Source organism: Ochotona princeps, chromosome 15 (genome assembly GCF_030435755.1).
Source record: "Ochotona princeps isolate mOchPri1 chromosome 15, mOchPri1.hap1, whole genome shotgun sequence".
Classification (NCBI taxonomy): Eukaryota; Metazoa; Chordata; class Mammalia; order Lagomorpha; family Ochotonidae; genus Ochotona; species Ochotona princeps.
In genome coordinates, this window is record NC_080846.1 from 12,267,044 (window position 1) to 12,286,037 (window position 18,994).

Consider the following 18,994-nt stretch of genomic DNA (forward strand, 5'->3'; position numbering starts at 1 on the left):
TGTGGGCACAGGACAGAGGCACGTTTTTGGGGTTTGGGTGTCAGGAAGGGCTCCCTGGAGAAGGAGACTGTTGTGCTGGATTTGGACAGGCTGGTGAGGGACACATGTAGACATTCTGTTGCAGGGAACTCAGTTGCTTGGCATTTTGGGAGGGAAGGGCAGAGTGGGGGTGCTGCTTTCCCTGTGCCAGCTTGGGGAGGGCAGTGAGTGGGCACATGAGGTCCGTGCTGTTGGGGGCTCACACTGAGCAGGCCAGGAACTGACAAGTTCAGAGCATGGTTGTATTTTTTTCTAGAAGAACATACAGAAATTGCCAGCTAAGAAAAGATCTAAACTTGGATGCTACTCTGTATTTCACACCTTAATTTGTGTCTATTTTGTAGGCAGAAAAGATGCCAGTAACTCTAAGGGCAGGTCTTAAAAGTGATGGGTCTGGTCCTGTACGTCCCTTGAGCTAAGACCTCTTGAGGCCTGAGGCAGCGTAGGATGAACTCTCCCCAGGGTGGGTTTGATGCACTGGAACTTAATTCAGAGAGAGCGAGAAGCCAGCTTGCTGTGTGGAAGGTGACCTTGGTTAGAGCAGGGATTCCATGCCTGTTCACGCTGCTCAGTCATCATTGTGTGTGAAGCGGAAACCTATTCCGTGTTGATGAACTGGAAGGAGCCGAGCACCTCGCGAGTGCCCACCTGCAGCACCCCCCTGAGGCCAGTCAGGAGAAGCCCTTAGACCCCCAGCCTGAGGGGAAGTGACTGCCAGCCCAGCCTGTTGCTCAGAGTTTTGTCATTTGGTCTCACCATGGGAGGCAGGCACAGGGTTGAAGGCACCCGGCGATGCTGGCGACAGGAGTGGCACTGGGATGGAGCTTGGTTAAGCCAGCACAGTCCAACTTGTGAAGAGATGGCATTTGCCCAGCATGGGGGATTTTTTTTTTTTTTTATTCTTTAGAGAATAAAACTGATGCTTAGCAGCAAATAGAGAAGGATTTGTGAGAAAAGTTAAGGAAATGGTCTTTTTCTAATGCCACCAAGCTGTGAGTTTGAAGTGTTTGGTGCGGTTCCCACCTGAGTGAATATTAGAGCCGAGTCAGAACCTGGCCTGCCCTCTGCCCAGCTGTGGTGTGTTCTCCTGCCTTCTGCCACTTTGTCTTCCACTACCCGATCCCTTCCGCCAAGGGGTGGCCTGGATGAAGAGGATAAGAGTGACAATTTTTTAAAGAAAATGTCTGTCTTTTTAAAAATTATTATTTATTTTTTTGAAAGGCAGAGTTCCACAGAGAAGAAGAGACAGAGAGAGGCATCTTGTACCCATAGGCTCACTCCCTAAAAGGCCACATGGCCAGAATTGAGCTGATTGGGAACTGGGAGCCAGGAATTTATTCTGGGTCTTCCACAGACTTGAGTCATTCTCCGTTGCTTTCCAAGACCATAAGCAGGAAGTAGGATAATAAGTGGAGCAGCTTGGACTAAACCAGTGCCCAGTTGGGATGCCAGCAATGCAAGGCACAGGATTAGCCTGTGGAGCGCCGTGCCAGCCCCAAACTGACCCCTTTTTAAAAAGATATTTATTTGAAAAGCAGATTTACAGAGAGGAGAGACCAAAAGAGGAATCTTCCATTCATTCTTTTACTCCCCAAATGGCTGCAATAGCCTGAGCTGAACTTATCTGAAGCTGAGAGCCAGGTGCTTCCTCTGGGTCTCCCGTGCAGTTGCAGGGTCCCAGGGCTTTGGGCCATCATCTGCTGCTTTCTCAGGCCGTAAACAAGCAGCTGGATGACAAGTGAAGAGTATGGCATAAACTGGATGCTGATGCTAGGATGCCAAAAGGTAGTCCGTTAGTCCACTGAGTCAGCCCCTAAAATATTTCCATTGATTTTCATTTTATTTGGAAGATACAAAGGTACAGCTAGACAGAGAACGTTCATCTGCTGGCTGGCTTCCCTGATGCCTGCAGCGGCCAGGGCTGGGCTAGGCTGTAGTAGTAGCTGAACTCAGATCGGGTCTCCCATATGGGGGCAGGTGTCCAAACATGGACCATCATCTCCGTCATCTGCTGCTTCCTCAAGGCTCGTTAGCAGAAAGCTATATTGGAATCTTTATAAAGCAGCATTTCCATATGGGATGCTACACTTGGTCCTAGCCAAAGGGCCAAGAAGCGGTAGCATTTCCATAGAAAACATTGCCAGCTGTGGTGCCTTGCACCCACTCCCTTTTGAAGATGCATGTATTTGAAAACTAAAAGTGAGACAATGGGGTAGGAGGTGAGGAGGTGGGTGGAAGCAGACTTTAAAAGCAAGACACTTTGGTGACAAGTGAAAAGCAACACTGCAAGTGGACAGTGCCTTGCTTTGTCCAAGTCAAGAGGGACTGCTGGCAGACCTGTGGAAGGCAGCACTGTCTTCAGGCTGGCTGTCTCTGCTTTCAGGTTGTTAGTCTTGGGCACTCATTGCTCTTGTCACAGATTTTTTTGGTCTTAGACTTAGTTAAACAGACTTTGTGCATGGTGCGTGTCACCCCCATGTGGGGTAAGAGTTAACTCGTGTCAGCTGCTTGCAGGTACACTGTGCCAACCAAACTGCATCAGTTTCTCATGAAAGCAGTACTGTATTCTTTTGTCCAATGGTGACTCTGAATTAGAGATTAAAAGTACAACAGCAGGAAATTTGGGTGTAGTCTTTACTCTGTTCTGAAGAAATATATTAAGAGACAGCATGTTGAAGCCGAACAGTTAGATGTTAAGTGTGTATTCCAGGTCTCGTGACAAGTCCCTGCCCAGCACACTGTCTCTCCATGTTCCTGGGTAGCCTCTGCCTAGGTCTAGAGCAGTCACTAGAGAGGAAGGGCTGCCTGAGTTTTCAGGGTGGCCGGATGTGGGGTGCACCTGCTGCCACTTGTTCCAGCGGGCACAGGGTTCCCAGCCAGGACTGGGTGCTGGAGGCTCCACAGGCTAATCCTGTGCCTTGCATTGCTGGCATCCCATCTGGGCATTGGTTTAGTCCAAGCTGCTCCACTTATTATCCTACTTCCTGCTTATGGTCTTGGGTGCTGGAGGGCCTCCGTCTTCTGTACATAGACTCTCGTCTATGCTCTAAGCTTTATGGGAGGGTAAGGCTCCGGGTTGCTGTGCTTGTTTTTCTTTGCTCTAAGATGTCTTCTCTTCTCTTGTTCAGAAATAAGCACTTTAAAGGATCTCTTTGGACTCGCCAGCAACGGTAGGCAGCACCCTGCCCAGCCCTGCTGCCAGGGCTGCTGACTGGGGGGAAGGTGTGACGTCGGCAGGGGCGGAGCCCGAGTGAGTACTGCTGTCGCTCACCCTGGCTGGTTGGCTCATCTGTGTCTGTATTTTAGAGCATGACCTCGCGATGGCCAAATACAGCAGGCTTCCCAAAAAAAAGGAGAACGAAAAGGTAAGCACGTCTTGCTTGGTTTTTGTTTTCTCGAGCTCCTTTTGTATCTCCGGCCTTAACAGCGACTTGGTGACGTCTCCCTGCCCTTTTTTTTTTTCTTGTACATGGACTTTAAATAACGTACTGAGGTGGACTTCTATCTCAAACTGGCTTCTTCAACACCAGCTTGAAACTGCTGTGACATCCTGGTCACACAGTGATGGGGCAGGGTGTGTGACTCACAGCCAGGGACCCCTTGGCCAGGAGCCACTCTCCCCCTTGCACTCTGAATGCTTTGCTGCTATTGAGGGTGTCGTTTGCTTGCCTGTATGTGACCTGGTGCCTCTGTGACAGCGCTTCTCGGGCTAAGCTCTTTCCATGCAATAGAATCTCACGAGTGAACCAAAACGTTGGTGGCTCTCGGCGCCTGGTGCCACGTTGCTTACCAAAAGGGCGGTGATGCCAGACACCAATGCCGAAAGTGTCTGCTGTGGTGCAGTGGATGCTCGTGAGCCCTGGGGTGCTGTTTACCTGGGTGCTTTTGGTTGAGGTTTTTTTTTTTTATTTGAGGTGGAACCTTGTCTTGTGCTTAGTATGTTTGTCCCCAAAAGGATCAACACGCGTTTCAGATTTGCTTGCCCTTGGGGAGCTGCCCCTCCCCGCTGTGGACACCTTTGTTTCTCTTGCTCCCCTTCCCCAGGTGAAGACTGAGGTTGGGAAGGAGGTGGCAGCCGCCCGGCGGAAGCAACACCTGTCATCCCTGCAGTACTACTGTGCCCTCAACGCGCTGCAGTACCGCAAGCGGATGGCCATGATGGAGCCCATGATAGGCTTTGCCCATGGACAGGTAGGGCCCCTCCTCCGGGAATGGACCTCGGCCAGTGGCCATGTTCTGCCGAGAGAACGTTTCGGAGAAACTGAGGCGTTATCCTGGAGAAAAACACGTGGCCTCTTGGGAAACTGCCTACTCTTTGGCACCTGGGCTGGGTGATCCTTAGCAGACCCGGTTGGACCAAGCCACCCAGGCTGGGGAATCGATGGCCTGGATCCTTGGGCTGCATTGGGGAAGAGTCTCACGACCCTGTCTCTGACCCAGGAAAGGCTGGACCTGGTCTGCTTCTCCCAGAAGAAGCTCACTGCCAGTGTGGGGTGGCAGGTTCGCAGCCTGCATCCCAGGTTCCCTTGCTGCTCTGTGTGGGGGTGCCCTGGCTGGGATTATTCTCAGGTGATCTGGGTGACTGGCTGGCACCTTGCCACCTGGGGTGCAGGGAGTGTGAGTGCCTGGAGGTGGTCTCCTCGTGTGGCTTCCCATTGCGGTTTAGCGTCTGCTGACCGTTGTCTCATGGCGGGGGAGCAGGGGAACCCCAGCTAAAGGATGGGAACTGATGCTGTAGTGGAGCCTGTGAGCCCAGTGGCACGCCTCTCAGGCTGAACTCAGAACTCAGGAGGTGGCCCTGGGAGTCCTCTCACTTGATGCTCAAGAAGCAGAGGGGCACGTATGGAAGCAAAATGATGCTCATCAAAGGTTGTCAGCCATCTTTAAAAAGCCCGCATTATAGGAGCACCTGCTCCTCTTACACCTTTGTAGACTATATATGGTTCGTGCTGGGAGCTTTACTCATGTCACTCCTGATGTCTGCAGGCCATCTGCTGGGTCTCGCTTCCCCCAGAGCATGAGTGCACGTGGACTGGGTTGCTCCCACTGCTGTGACAGGGACTGCACATGGATGCTTCAGTGGTGGCTGGCGTGGCAGGCCTGGGGCGCATGCGTGCGTTAGCTGCCTCCACACAGTCAGTCTCCCATCACATGAGTTCCATGATCATCTTCTGTAGGTCATTCTCAGAGTGTTCTTTCTTTCAGATCAACTACTTTAAGAAGGGAGCAGAGATGTTTTCCCAAAGTATGGACAACTTCCTGTCCTCCGTTGTGGACATGGTGCAGAGGTAACGCTGCGCCCTGGGCGGATCTTTTGCCTTTGCTGCTCAGTCCAGCCCGGGGCCCATCTTGCTGTCTCACCCCCCTGCCGGCAGCTCTTCCCACAGGCTTCTGCCCCGTGGGAGTCCAAGGGCCCACGAGGTCCCACCCTGCCCAGGGCTGCTGGGCCGCTTGTCTCAGCCTGGCAGGGGTAGGCAGCCAGAGCTGGTGGCGTGTGGGCTCTTCCTGCTTGTCAGGGCCCCCATGGTGGCATCCCTCTCAGGGGCAGAGGAACCCACACATTCCATCTTAAATGCTCGCATCAGGATGTGCCAAACAGGAGCAGGCGCAGGACGGCCAGGCCAAGGCTCGCTTCACTAGCCAGGGGCCTCCTGAGCAGAACCCCTGGCCCACCCCAACAGAAGCAGCTATCACTCCATGCTCTGCCCATGACTCAGGTGGATGTGAGGTGCCTGCTCACGGTTGGCTGTCTTGGCTGTCTTGGTGGTTGCACTGTGTCTTCAGCACTTCATAAGCACGCTGTCACCATGGTCTGGTGGCCTGATGGAAGTCACTTCCTGGGCCCAAGGGCAACGGCCTTCTGCAGCTACGGCTTCCTAGAGCACACACACACACGTGGGAGCCAGGGGCTCATGTTCCCGAGCATGGACACCACCCTGTTGTGTGTCTTTGGCATCCCCTGGCCAGTGGGCCTTGGGTGGCTCAGCACTTGTGGCTATTGTGAGGGGAAAGGTGCTGCCTTTGTCTTGGTGGCTGCATGGTTACTGTTTTGTCTACAGCAGTCCTTCCTGCCACTCCTGCCTAGACCAAGGGCAGGGCAGCAGTGACGTGTCGCATCCTGTCCGGTGTGGGACTGTCATGGGCTGCTGTGCACATGGCCCCCGTGGGCGGGCCTGCAAAACTTGGCTCCTGAGATTTGTATCCACGGTGCTGAGCTGAGAAACCATGTCAGCAGCAAAGCTGTCTGGATTTGGGCAGACTTTCTTGGTATACCTTATGTTCTACTGTATGTTGTTTTTAAGATTTTTAAAAATTTATTTGAAAAGCAGTGTGATAGCTCTTCCATCCATCCACTGGTTCACTCCCCAAATGGCCACAATAGCGAGTTGCTGGGTCCAGTTGAAGCTAGGAGTCAGAAACTAAATCAGGGTCTCCCGTGTGGGTGCAGGAGCGCAAGCACTTGGGCCATCTGCTGCCTCCTGGGTGCATTAGCAGGGAACCGGATCAAAAGCAGAGCAGCTGGGAGCTGAACTGGTGCTCCAGTATAGGATCCTGGTGTTGCAAGCTGCAGCTCGGCTTACTACGCTATAGCGCCAGCCCCTCATGCTATCCATGAACTCCTGCAGTCCTGTATAACTGAGTCCCTGGGACCTGGTTGTCCTGTTTGTCAGGCAGGAAGCCTGGGGGTGGGGTGATGGCACTCTACCTGCTGCCCGGTGACAAGTGTGTGACCGATACTTTCCGTCCTAAGCATTCAGGTGGAGCTGGAAGCGGAAGCGGAAAAGATGCGGGTCTCGCAGCAGGAACTGCTCTCTGTTGATGAAGCTGTTTACACTCCGGACTCAGACGTGGCTGCGCCTCAGATCAACAGGAACCTCATCCAGAAAGCCGGTTACCTCAACCTCAGAAAGTGAGCGCACGGGGGCCCTTGGTGACACCCAAGCGTGGGCCAGCCCGGGCTCCATGCTGCCCTTGGGTGGAGGCATGTGAGGAGGCCCCAGCTGCCCTGGCCTCTGCTCTCCACAGTGCTGGTAGACATTCATCACTGTCCTCTTGGAAACACTGGCAGCTACTGCCCCGTGGGAGGGCCACACAGCTCGGGGGGGCCAAGGCCTTTGCAGTCAGGCCCAGCTAATGGAATGCCATCTTTGACCCTTGTGTTTCTTAACGTGCGGCTGCAGGCAGGGCCAGGGTGTTGTCATGCAGGCATGGAATACGGATCCTCCTCAGGTGGTGCAGGTGGTCAGAGTCCGAGCAGTCCCCACTTCCAGAACACCTGTGGTCCCGGGTGTCTGGGATGAGAGTGGCTCAGCCTGTGGAAGTGTGTGCCATCCCCAAAGAAGAGGGGTTGCCACCTCAGCGGGGTGGGGTCCTTGGAATGTCTGTACCGGGTGGAGACCACTGCCGACTCTCCAGGAGTCCCGCAAGGAAACATGGCTTGGCGAGGTCCTGGTAGTATAAGCCAAGACCCGGCTTTTCTTTGTATAAAGCAGCCTGTGATGCCAGAACCACCTCCGGGGCTGCAGAACACCATGGCCCGTGAGCTCCAGGAGCAGGAGGTGTGGGCAGAGGTGACCCTATGGGCAGACTGAGTCCAGGTCAGAAGCAGTTTCGCTTTGTGAGGTCCTGCAGGAACCATCCATCCACCCAGTGGCACTGGACTCGCTGTACTTGCAGACCAAAGATGTGGCCGTGGGTATGGCTGCAGTGGGGTCTCTGTATCCTGTGTTTGGGGCCGTGTGAGCAGACCCCCTGGTTTCCAGGATCATGCCAACTGAATCAGGCCTCTGCTGCTCCTTCCGTTGGTCAGCTTCCCAGGCCATTTTGTTGTAATATCGAGAGAAGTGATTTCTAAGCTGCCCCCAGCTTCCCACCACTAATGGGCTGTTGCGACACAATCCGTACAGCAAGACGGGGCTGGTCACCACCACCTGGGAGAGGCTGTACTTCTTCACGCAGGGTGGGAACCTCATGTGCCAGCCCCGCGGCGCCGTGGCCGGAGGCCTGATCCAGGACCTGGACAACTGCTCCGTGATGGCCGTGGACTGCGAGGACCGCCGATACTGCTTCCAGATCACCACGCCCAACGGGAAATCGTACGCCTGGCAGGTTTTGTGCAGGAGGAGGACCAGGGTGGGGACTTGGCCACAGTGAGCAAGCGCCGTGGCCTGTACCATGCAGTATGCAGGTGCCTTGTTAAGGGAGCTTCGTGGAGGGCCTGTTGTGGTATCCGGAGGTGACCCACACATGTTAGCGAAGCTCTTGGCTGCTGCCTGCTGGCTGTGAGTGAGCACTGCTGTTTGCTTTCTGGCTGGCGGGGTGAGGTGAAGTGGTTGGGAGCTGGGGACAGCATGTTCCATGAAGCTGACTCATGGCTGACGCACTGTCCCCTGGGCCAGGTCCCGCTCTGAATGCTGGTGGCCTGGTTTGCAGTGACCCTGGCCTGTGGATCCCGTCTCAGAGACAGCTGCAGGCAGTGGTTGGGGTTGACCTGCTCACAGCCGCGGCTGGCAGCCTGTGGCACCCCCTCCTACAGAGCACATGGAGGTGTCCGCCTCCTCTGAGGAGGGCAGTGGCTTGGGGCTGAGGGTGCCCCGGATGCTGCTAAACTGCCCCTGCAGACTGGCGAGAAGGCTGGTATTCTGCCTCGACCACTAGTGCCGTGCCCCTCTAGAGAGTAGAGGCCTGTTGCTGCACATTTGTAGACTGACCCTGGGCCATGCGATCCCCAGGCCCTGACCCGGATGTGTTTCCTTCCAGGGGAATCATCCTGCAGGCAGAAAGCAGGAAGGAGAATGACGAGGTAAAGCCCTGCTTCTCTCCCGAGCCTGTGGCCGGCATGGCCAGTGCCTGGGAGCGAGGCTCAGCGTGTGTTTGTTCTTGCAATGCCCTCTGCAGTGGATATGTGCCATAAACAACATCTCCAGGCAGATCTACCTGACCGACAACCCCGAGGTAACTCCACACACCCCAGCCCTCGCCTCAGTCCAGAGCCAAAGGCCACCTGTGGGCTGAGCCCAACTGCTGTGGATTGCAGGCAGTCGCCATCAGGCTCAATCAGACGGCCCTGGAAGCTGTGACTCCCATCACGAGCCTCGGCAAAAAGCAGGAGAGTTCGTGCTCCAGGTAACTGCAGGCAGAGACCTGCTGGCTGTCGCGGAGCCGGCCAAGGCTGGGTCGGGGTTGGACACGAGCAGCCGTGTGTACTGGTTCACTCCCTGATGCCTGCAGTCAGGACTGGGCCAGGCTGAAGCCAGGTCTCCTATGTGGGTGGCAGGGGCCCAGCATCCTCTGCCTCCCAGGCACATTGGCGGGGAGCTGGATCAAAGCCCCGAGTAATAGGGATTGCAGCCAGGCTCTCGGATGTGGGGTGTGGGCCTCACAGCAGTAGTGTAACGTGCCGGGCCACAGTGCCCACCCCAGGCTGCACAGTGTTTTTGTACCAAGATAAACTTGTACATTTTAATTCCACTTTCTCACAAGTTTTTGGAAGTATTATTGAACATGAGAATAAATGGAAATAACTTTGTGGCCACTGCAGGTTCGTCTGTTAGGCTTCCCTGGGTAGCTGAGTCTGTCTGCTGTTGGCAAAGCTACAGAAATCTCCTGGGGCCCGGTGGGGCAAATGCTGGCCTTACAGTGGGAGACAGAGGGTTCCAGAAATAGTGCTGCTGTGTATACAGCTGGATGACATGTCACCTGACAAAGCGCATGGCCCAGGCCTCCTTCCCACCCTGACACGACACCTGCCCAGGGTGCTCCTGACAGTTTAGTGAGGAGAGGGTATGAAGGCAGCTCAGGTTTAATTACTCAATAATGGATTTTTCTTCCCTGTTCTAGAGTAAGTAAATCAACCTATTCTTAGGAAGGACCCACAAAAGGACTCAGAAGAATCCTGGTGGGGCGGGCAGGAGTGAATCCAGCCGCCAGCTGGATGAACCCGGGGATTAGTGGGGTGACAGATGTGGCTGTCAGATGGCCCCCGAGTGGGGCAGTGCTGTCAGGGTCAGAGTCAATAGGAACATAAACATGTTTTGATTAAAGTGGGGAAAAGTAGTAATCAGGTTGTTGGAAACAGTCTCTCATTTACTTCTGAGCCAGTCCCGTGCCAGCAACGCCCTGTTCTGCCTTCCTCCCCGCCTTCCCTCCCTCCTTTCTTCCCCCTCCTGTCTTTCCCTGTGCCCTTCCTTTCTCTACCCTCCCCTTCTCCCTTCCTCCCCCCTCTCGTCTCCCTTCTTGCTTCCTTACCTGCCCTTTGACCCTTCAGAGCCAAAGTTTGTGACTGGCCTTCTTGCCTTGCAGCTCCCACTCCTGTCCTCCTGCTTAGCGCTGCTGGCATCCTGTGTTCCTTTACATGTAGGTCACACAGCAGGTGGCGCTACGGGGCAGGGGAAGTCCTGGGACAGCACTGCTGGCCATAGGGAGACTGCTTCACCTGGCTTTCAGGCTCACTCCAGTTTTTTTGTTTGTTTGTTTTGTTTTTTAAGACTTGTTTCAAAATCAGAGCGAGGCTACAGAGAGAGAGGGAGAGACAGAGAGGTCTTTGCATCTACTGGTTCACTGCCCAGCAGTGCAGAGCGGGCGCATGGGATGTCGGAGAGAGAAGGTGTGGAAAGAACAGAGAGCTGTCCGTGGTCCCAAGCACGTGGAAAGCCAAGTGTGTGACCCTCAGCCCTCGGAGGAGGCTGCACCATAGCTGGGGAGGAAAGATTTTCAGAAGTAGAAAGCTAATTCATGGCCACCTGCCACGAGGGCAGGAGAGACACGGTGCTCCTTGACAAGCTGCCACATGAACGACACATGGGTTTTACGGTCACCAGTCCGGGTAACCAGACATATGGACACAAGTTCTAGAGGTCCACAGGGCCACCGGACTGCGTCCCTGGGACTGGCCAAGGAAAATCGCAAGGATCCAAGGAGGGGCAGGTCTGTGGCAGCAGAGCAGATGAGCAGACGCCTGGGCTGGTGGCCGCAGCCCGTGAGGGGTGGGAGGACAGCAAGAAGGGAGTGACTGCAGTGCAGGGCGTGCAGGGCCTGGGAAGGGGCGGCCGGCTGGCAGTTGGCGCCGGGTTGTGGTTCAATGCCAAGCCCAGGTGTTTCCTTCCCTCAGCGACTGAGTGTGTGCCAAGGGGACACGTAGGAACCATGACTCAAGCCGTGACCTGCAGACCCCTATCTCCCAGGGAGAATGAAGAGAGGAGTGGGTCCACTCACCACAGGCTGACACATAGCAGAGTGCTGTGCTCAGTGAGAAGTGGAGAGAGCAGGGAAAGCCGGCGGGCTCTGATGATAGGGAGATTTGGGAAGGTTTATTTGGATGATGGGGTGAGAGATCAAAATCTTCTCCATGGCATTTCCATTTGCATTCCCGTATTGGAGTGTGGGTTCAAGTCCTTCCTCCTCTTATTTCCCACCCAGCTCCCTGCTAGTGCATGCTGGGAGGCGGTAGATGATGGCTCAAGTGCTTGAGCCGCTGCCAGTGCCTGGCAAACCCAGGTGGTGTCGCAGCCTCCTGGCTTGAGCCTGGCTCAGCTCCCTCCATTGCAGGCAGTTGGAGAGTGAGCCAGAGACTGGCAGAGTGCACCGTTGCTCTGCCTTACCAGTACATCAAAATCAGTAGTCTTCAAATCCCAGCAGCATTAAGTAATACTCAGTGGCTATGTCTCATTTGTTTTTCCTTTCTGTTTATATTCCAGCCAGAATCTGACCAATTCAGAGATGGAAGGTGCCAAGCTCGTTCCCAAGGCGACAGTTAGTACAACTGACACAGAAGAATTGATCGCTCCTGGGACACCAATTCAGTTTGACATTGTCCTACCTGCCTCGGAATTCCTTGATCAGAACAGAGGGAGCAGGTATGGGCCAAGGGACGCTGTCCGTGGGAGAAGCCACTCCTGTCCCCACCCACCGCTGAGCCTGCCAAGCCTGCAGCGTGACTCCTGAGCTGTCAGGATGGCCCAACTCTGCCTCCTCCCCTAGGCGCGTCAACCCTTTCGGGGAAACGGAGGATGGATCGCTTCCAGAAGCAGAAGGTGCGTGCCTGGTTGGGTGCACAAAGTGACAAGGTCCGTTTCTTATTGTAAATAGTGGCTCCAGGTGAGTTATTTAAAAGGTTCAAAGCTTTCCATTGGGGGTGTGGGAGACAGAGAACTCTAGCCTCAGATGGCTGCCACGGTCAGCGGTGGCCCAGGCTAACACCATCAGTCCAGTTCTCCCACATGGGAGGTAGGGGCCCGAGGACTTGAGCCTCCACCTGCCCATCTCCCAGGATGGGCATTAGCAGGAAGCTGGATCGGAATCAACTGTTGCTTCAGTATGGAACATGCACAGTCCGAGTGGCAGCCTAGCCCACTGCACCACGCTTTACCCAGCCTGACAGATCATTGAAGTAAGACGTGAAATCATGTCTGATTGGGCTCTGACTTGAAATGTGAATCAGATTGCAAACCAAAGTTTATTGTTCTCTGAAAGTTTAATCAGACACAGTGGTAAGGGTCAGTCTTACTCAAAAACCGAGGGGCAAGGCCGAGGTCCCGGCTGGCTCGCAGTTGGCCACCCGCCCTCTCAGGAGCTCCTGCACCATTTAGCAAAATCAGAGGGCAGAATGGACACCTCACTGTCTAATCTTGGTTATTTTATTTCAGAAAACCAGAAGGATACATAACTCAGCCTTGAATTTGGAGGTGACGAAATGTAAGATTTATCTGATAGGTAGATGGCAAGGGAGAGCGAGCAAGCTATCCTTCTGCTTTATTCCCCAAGTACCTGCAACACTTGGGGGCCAGGCCAGGCCGGCTGAAGACCCGGATTCCATCTGGGTCTCCTATGTGAGTGGCAAAGACCTACGACCTGGGGTCATCACCTGCTGCCTCCCAGTGCATTAGCAGCAAGTTTTATTAACAGCAGAATTGGGGACAATATAACGTCATTAACAGGTTAATTGTCCAGTTGCAACAACAGCATCCCACAGGGGCACTGGATAAGAGTCGCAGCTGTTCCATCTCTGATCCAGCTCCCTGCTTACGACCTGGAAGGCAGCAGAGGGTGGCTCAAGACCTTGGGAGCCTGCATCCATAGGGGAGGCCTGGAAGAAGCTCCTGGGTCCCAGCCGAGGCTCTGCTCAGCTCTGGCTGTGGAGACCATTTGGGGAGTGAACCAGTGAATGGAAGACCTTCTGTCTCTGTCCTTGTTTCTATATAAAATCTGCTTTTCAAATTAAAAGAAAGAAAAATTCATTTACATTCTGTAATGTGCCTGAGCACGTGGAGCTGGCAGCTTCCGCTCTGCTGGGGGGATCTCGGGAACCGGCGATGCCCTGGAACGAGGTTCCCCCTAGAGGGGAACTTGGGAGTTGTCGCTCCTTGTAGCCTGGCCATCTGCATTTGCTTCTAAGCAGCTTTTAAACAGTCTGTACTCGGTCCACACAGATGTGCCGGGCAACCATTGATGGGGTGTGTCAGTTTTTTAGTGAATTGTTTTCAAGTCTGAAGTTGTTCATTCGAGTTAGAGTAGGAAAGGGGAGGCTTCTCCATTTCAGAGGTTGGAAAAATACCTGACTTGTCCCCCGGAAGCAGCTGTTGGCTGTGCGCACGTCCTGTTGGGCTCCCAGCTGCACGGGCTGGGACACGAGCTGGGCAGGTCTGTGCTGTGCCATTATTAGGAGGTCCGGTCTCGTGGCTCAGAAGACTCGGTGAGGGTGGAGCTCTCCATGGTCATGAAGTGCCTTTAGCAGCACACATGGTGGATGAATCGTATGGCAACATGAGGTTTGTTTTTCCTTGCATCTATATTTTCTTCCATAAAAGGAAGAAAATGGGCCACATGGTGAATTCCCACTTGTCCAGTGAAAAACCTCTTTCTTTCCACCGTCATAGTGCACGGCCACCGAGTGTGACTGTATATCAAACAGTTGTAAATACCGTGTTGGAATGTGGATGGGCCATTCAGAGCATTGGCTGGGTCAGGCTTACTTGGACATGCAGCATTGAGAAATCAGGTGGCAGGGAAGGAGCCGGCCCCGTGTGACGCCTCATCCAGCTGGGAGTGTCCCCAGCAGGCCGGAAGCGGCTGACCCCTGAGCGGGACACTCTATCTTGCAGATTCTCTCCTGCAGCAGATGTTCGTAGTACGGTTTTTGGGCTCGATGGCAGTTAAAACAGACAGCACTACCGAAGTGATTTACGAAGCCATGAGACAAGTCCTAGCTGCCCGGGCCATTCATAACATCTTCCGCATGACGGAATCGCACCTGGTGGTCACCAGCCAGGCTCTGAGGTACGTTGGTCTCCACAGCCTCCGTGCCCATTGAAGACAGAGTCAGCCTTCCGGAATGCCAGGGCTTGGGGATGGCCTTGACTGGATTCAGGGGTGCTGCCCTAAGTTTTGCCCCCAGGGTAGTGGGGACAGGATGGAAGCAGCTCCCTTGAAGATGAGAGGTGATGCCTCAAGTATCAGTTCTGAGTTCACCAACTTCAGAAAGGTGCTGTCACTTTGTACTCTCCGAGTTTTGTCTCAGAGCTTAGTAATGGAAGGTTTTGGCTTTTTTCCTCAGTATGTACATCAGGGGAATACTATCCCAAAAAGTGGAAAAACATGGGGCCAGCCCAGTGGCACAGCAAACTAATCCTCCACCTGCTGTACTAGCATCCCATATGGGCACTGGTTAGAGTCTCAGCTGCTCCACTTCTGATCCAGCTGCTTACAGCCTGGAAAAACAGTGGAGGATGGCTCCAGGCCTTGGGCCCTTCCCTGCACCCAGAAAGCTCCTGGCTCTCAGCTTCAGGCCGGCTCAGCTCTGGTTGTTGCGACCGTTTGAGGAGTGAAGCGGTCATAGAAGAGCTCCATCTTTCCCTCTCTCTTTCAAGGAAAAAATAAGTCTTAAGAAGTGGAAAAGCCCGAGGAATAGTCTAGTAGGGATCTAATACTCAGACATGTAACAAGCTCATAACAATGAGCGAATACAGCCTGCTTAGAAAAAGAGCAGAGGCCTTGAAAAGATATCCAGATGGCCAGCAAGCAGGAGAAGTGCTGAGTGTCATCAGGAAAATGCAAACCAAAACCATCATGAGAAAGCACACCACACCCACCACTTACAGTTTTCAAAAGGAAAGTAAGATTAGCAGAGTGTGGGGGAATTGGAACCCACTGAATGGAAACTGGTTCAGCAGCTACTGAAAACAGATCGCAGTATTCCATTAAGAGTAAAATTATTGTAGGATTCTCTTCCCAAGTAGGCAACCAAAATAATTAAAAATAGGTGTTCAAACCAAAACCTGAATGCAGAAATTCACAGCAGTCCTTTTCGCAATAGCCCAGACAGCCAATCCGGATGTCCAACAGCCGCCTGGCAGTGAGGTCCGCAGCTGAGCGGTTGACTGCAAGCAGGCTAGATTGCCAGAGGTGCAGAGGAGGCAGGAACGAGGAGGGATCAGTGGGCAGGGACTTCTTGCGGCTCTGGGAATGTTCTGGTGAGGGTGGTAATGGAGGTACGCGGTAAGGGATGCAAGCACAGTGGCATTTCCAAGGGGTATTTTCCATTAAACGCTCGCCTGCAGTGGACTCTGATGTTCTGGGACCATTTGTTTAGGGATCAACCAGAAAATCGCAGCAATCACTTGAAGGTTTTTTACAAAACATGTTTTTAAAATTTTCAGCTATAGACAAAGTTCACCAAATTCCTAAGTAAAAGTTACTCTCCCTTCAGGGAAATGGCTTCTTCAGTTCACACCCAGCAGTAGAGACTAGTGCCACTCCCTCCCAGGCACGGTCAGCGTCAGCAGTGGGCTCAGCCACCCGGCTGAGCAGCTGTGCAGGGGCGGCCCACGTGTGTGCAGGTGAGGAGCCCAGTTCCCACGTCAGTGTGCACCCTCTGGCTCTAAGTCCCGTGGTGGTACAGCTGACATCTGCACCGCATCATGCCTGCAGGGGTAACTTCACCAAGATGCAGTTTCCGCACCAGCCCGTGTGAGTCACTTCTCACGACAGCACAGGCAGTGTCATGCAGCCACAGCTGGTTTTCGATTGTACTACACCTGGAGAAACACCTGCACCCCACACAGCCCTGGGCAACCAGCAGGCACTCGTGTTGTCATCACTACAGATTTGCCTGTGCACACCTCACATAACCAGAAATAGAACCACATTTCTGTAAACTGTAGCTTTCTTGTTCCACCTGTAAGGCAGCACTTTGGTAATCTCAACACATAATGCCATCATGTCAGTTCTAACCCACGTGGAAGAGTACAGTGGAAACCTATGTTCAGATCGGCTTCAGGTAGAAATGGATTCTCTGGTGCAGCCCGTTTCTGAAATAGTGGCTCTCTCCCAACTGCAGGTTGATCGATCCTCAGACTCAAGTGTCCAGGGCCAGTGTAAGTACCGCGCCGGGCTGGCTAAGTGATGACCCCCAGCTGCCCTCTGCCTGCACCCTGAACACGACCTCAGCCCGCAGTGTCTGTCCGATGTCATGACTGTCGCCGGCAGTCCCCTCTGCAGAGAAAACCACCTTGTCTGTGTTCCCATTTCCTCCCCCCTAGTTTGAACTGTCCAGTGTCACACAGTTCGCTGCTCACCAAGAAAACAAGAGGCTGGTTGGCTTCGTCGTCCGCGCCCCCGAGGCCGCCGGAGACGCGTCCCTGAGCACATACGTCTTTGAAAGCAACTCCGAAGGCGAAAAGGTCTCGCTGCTTCCCTGTTGCGTTCTGTGATGCCTCTGCACGGAGGGTTCTGGCGTCTCCCTCCAGAGCATTCGCTGCTGGTTTTTGTGTGTGTCCCTACTAAAAACTGGCTGAAAAATTTCCCTGTGGAAAAACACTCAAAAAGCAGAGTGAATGAGCAAGACGCTGAATAGCAAGACAATCGTTTGACAGTATATATGGGGAAATGATCAAACTGACAGTCGGAGTAGCCTCAAGGTGTCAGGAAAGGAGATGGGAGAGCATGTGTCACGTGGAAAACGATGATGACACTACCTAGAATTCAGTCAACCATCCTTTCAGTAGTTGCCACTGCCTTTAAGAGCATGCAACGGTAGAATCCAATGAATACAGAAAAGGGGAAAAATACCCTATTACAAATTTTAAATACCAGGTTATTTTTCAAATTGCCAAAGTGCGGCTGCAGGTGGGCAGGTCTGTGGACGCTAAGAGTCCAGGGCCCAGGGGGTGAGCCTCCTGCAGCCAGGCAGGGCTTCTCCCAGTGTGACGTGAGCAGACAAGTAACCTCACTGTAACTCCCAGAGCAGCTTTTCCTGAAATTGTTTCATCATTTTGTACCTTTACCTTTCCTTGTCTCTTGCAGATATGTTACGCTATTAATTTGGGGAAAGAAATTACTGAAGTTCAGAAGGTAAGGTGCCTCTTAGCATTGACTGAACTAAAAATATCTCTGTATATATTCTCAGAGACAAGCATGCTGCTCACGCCTTAGCCGTGGTGGCTCAGTTTGCAATTTCCTCTAGGCTTCTGAACCCTCTGCCCTGTGACTGGCTGGCTTCCCCTTCTGTCCTGCTGCCTAAGGCAGCTGCTGCCCCGCCTGCCTGCTCTCACACTGGCCTGGCCACACTTTGGCTGTCTGTGGCCATGCTCCTCCACCTGCAGCTCCTGTGTCCTTTTAGAGCTCTGATAACCCTGTCTTTCAGCAGCTAACAGCCTTTGATCCATTCAGTACATTTTGGAAAGCCTAAAATAATCTAAGAAAAATCCTGGATTTGAGTGGTGCGAACAAGGGAGATGGAGGTGCCTGCCTCCAGGAGTCTCCTCAGGCGGCACTGTCCAGCAGTGGGAAGAGAAGGAACCCAGGTCTGCAGGTGGAACGTGGCCAGTATGACCTGCGAACTGGATTTTTCAATTTAATTTTTTTATTTAAATAATAATATAGGCTAATGAACACAGTTGAGCTTATTGTGGTGAGCAGGTAGCCAAGGCCTGTGACCAAATTCATGAATGACACCAAGTCCGGCAGGTACTAGAGGTGTGGGTCAGAGGTCCCACGTTCCATAAAGGGCCTCCCATCACAGCCACTCCGCTCTGTGGCCTGTCTTCTGGAAGTGACTCTAAGTGAGCTATGCAATCCACAGTCCAGATTCTAGAAGAAATAGAGTAGCAAGGAGACGCAGCGCGAGGCACACAGAAGGTGGTGACAGCAAGCCCGGGGTTGTTAAGTACATCTTAAGCCTTTTCTTCTTTCCCTCTTCAATGCTGCTAGCTTCAGGACCCAGAGGCATTGGCTCAACTAATGCTGTCCGTCCCACTAACCAATGATGGGAAATACGTACTGTTAAACGATCAGCAAGACGACAGTGACGGAAGTCCACATGAGAACCAAGGCGCCGAGTCGGAAGCCTAGCTGCCTGTGCGTGTGGGGCGAGCGCCCAGGCGAGGCGCCCTGCCTAAGGGCTGCACTTCTCTGACTCACAGGCACGCTGACTGGGTTCAGGATGTGACAATCGGTGGCAGAATGGCCTCTCGAGGCCTCGGTGCCGAGAGCCGAGGGGACCCCGGAGGTGGCCGGCGGCACTGCTGTCCATCTACAAATGCTATTTTAGGTGCTCCGTGGTGAGTCCTGGCCTTAGATTGCATTGTTCAGCACTCAGAAAGAAAGTTCTACAAAATGCATTGTTCACTTTATCTGAATGTCATCCCTTCAGTTTCCAGTGACCTTTTTAAAAGATGGCAAGTCTAGATTTACAATTTGATAAGCACTAAATATTTCCTATTAATATCATCTATTTTTGTACTTTACTTAAGCTTCTCGTGCCTGTCATTCCCAAACTGTCCTCACCGTCCAGCTTCTGATCTGACCGAGGGACACTGTTGTGTGCACTTGTGCCAGGCCCCAGCTCTGGTCGAGATGCAGGTCTAGCTCGGATAACTGTTCCTTCCACACGTTATGCACAGGCAGGACTGGCAGCCGTGCCCACAGCTGGCTGCCTTCACAGTAGAGCCTCACACACCAG

At 53.3% G+C, this 18,994-nt stretch overlaps 1 protein-coding gene across 2 annotated transcripts in view; it reads left to right on the plus strand.

Annotated features, from left to right (window-relative positions):
* The window catches only part of APPL2 (adaptor protein, phosphotyrosine interacting with PH domain and leucine zipper 2), a 43,479-nt gene extending 24,849 nt beyond the window's left edge, over window positions 1-18,630 (plus strand). Inside the window, exons 6-21 of one of the 2 annotated variants that reach the window (XM_058673344.1) lie at window positions 3,168-3,209; window positions 3,346-3,404; window positions 4,084-4,230; window positions 5,245-5,327; window positions 6,791-6,949; window positions 7,947-8,135; window positions 8,800-8,842; window positions 8,938-8,994; window positions 9,077-9,165; window positions 11,736-11,894; window positions 12,019-12,071; window positions 14,139-14,313; window positions 16,373-16,409; window positions 16,575-16,715; window positions 17,338-17,385; window positions 18,456-18,630. In XM_058673344.1, coding sequence (XP_058529327.1) covers window positions 3,168-3,209; window positions 3,346-3,404; window positions 4,084-4,230; window positions 5,245-5,327; window positions 6,791-6,949; window positions 7,947-8,135; window positions 8,800-8,842; window positions 8,938-8,994; window positions 9,077-9,165; window positions 11,736-11,894; window positions 12,019-12,071; window positions 14,139-14,313; window positions 16,373-16,409; window positions 16,575-16,715; window positions 17,338-17,385; window positions 18,456-18,464 — 1,490 coding nt within the window. In that variant the 3' untranslated portion in view covers window positions 18,465-18,630. Of the gene's footprint in view, window positions 1-3,167; window positions 3,210-3,345; window positions 3,405-4,083; window positions 4,231-5,244; window positions 5,328-6,790; window positions 6,950-7,946; window positions 8,136-8,799; window positions 8,843-8,937; window positions 8,995-9,076; window positions 9,166-11,735; window positions 11,895-12,018; window positions 12,072-14,138; window positions 14,314-16,372; window positions 16,410-16,574; window positions 16,716-17,337; window positions 17,386-18,243 lie in introns of both variants that reach the window. The other variant, XM_058673343.1, reaches the window with a different exon arrangement.
* The last annotated feature ends 364 nt before the right edge of the window (window positions 18,631-18,994 follow it).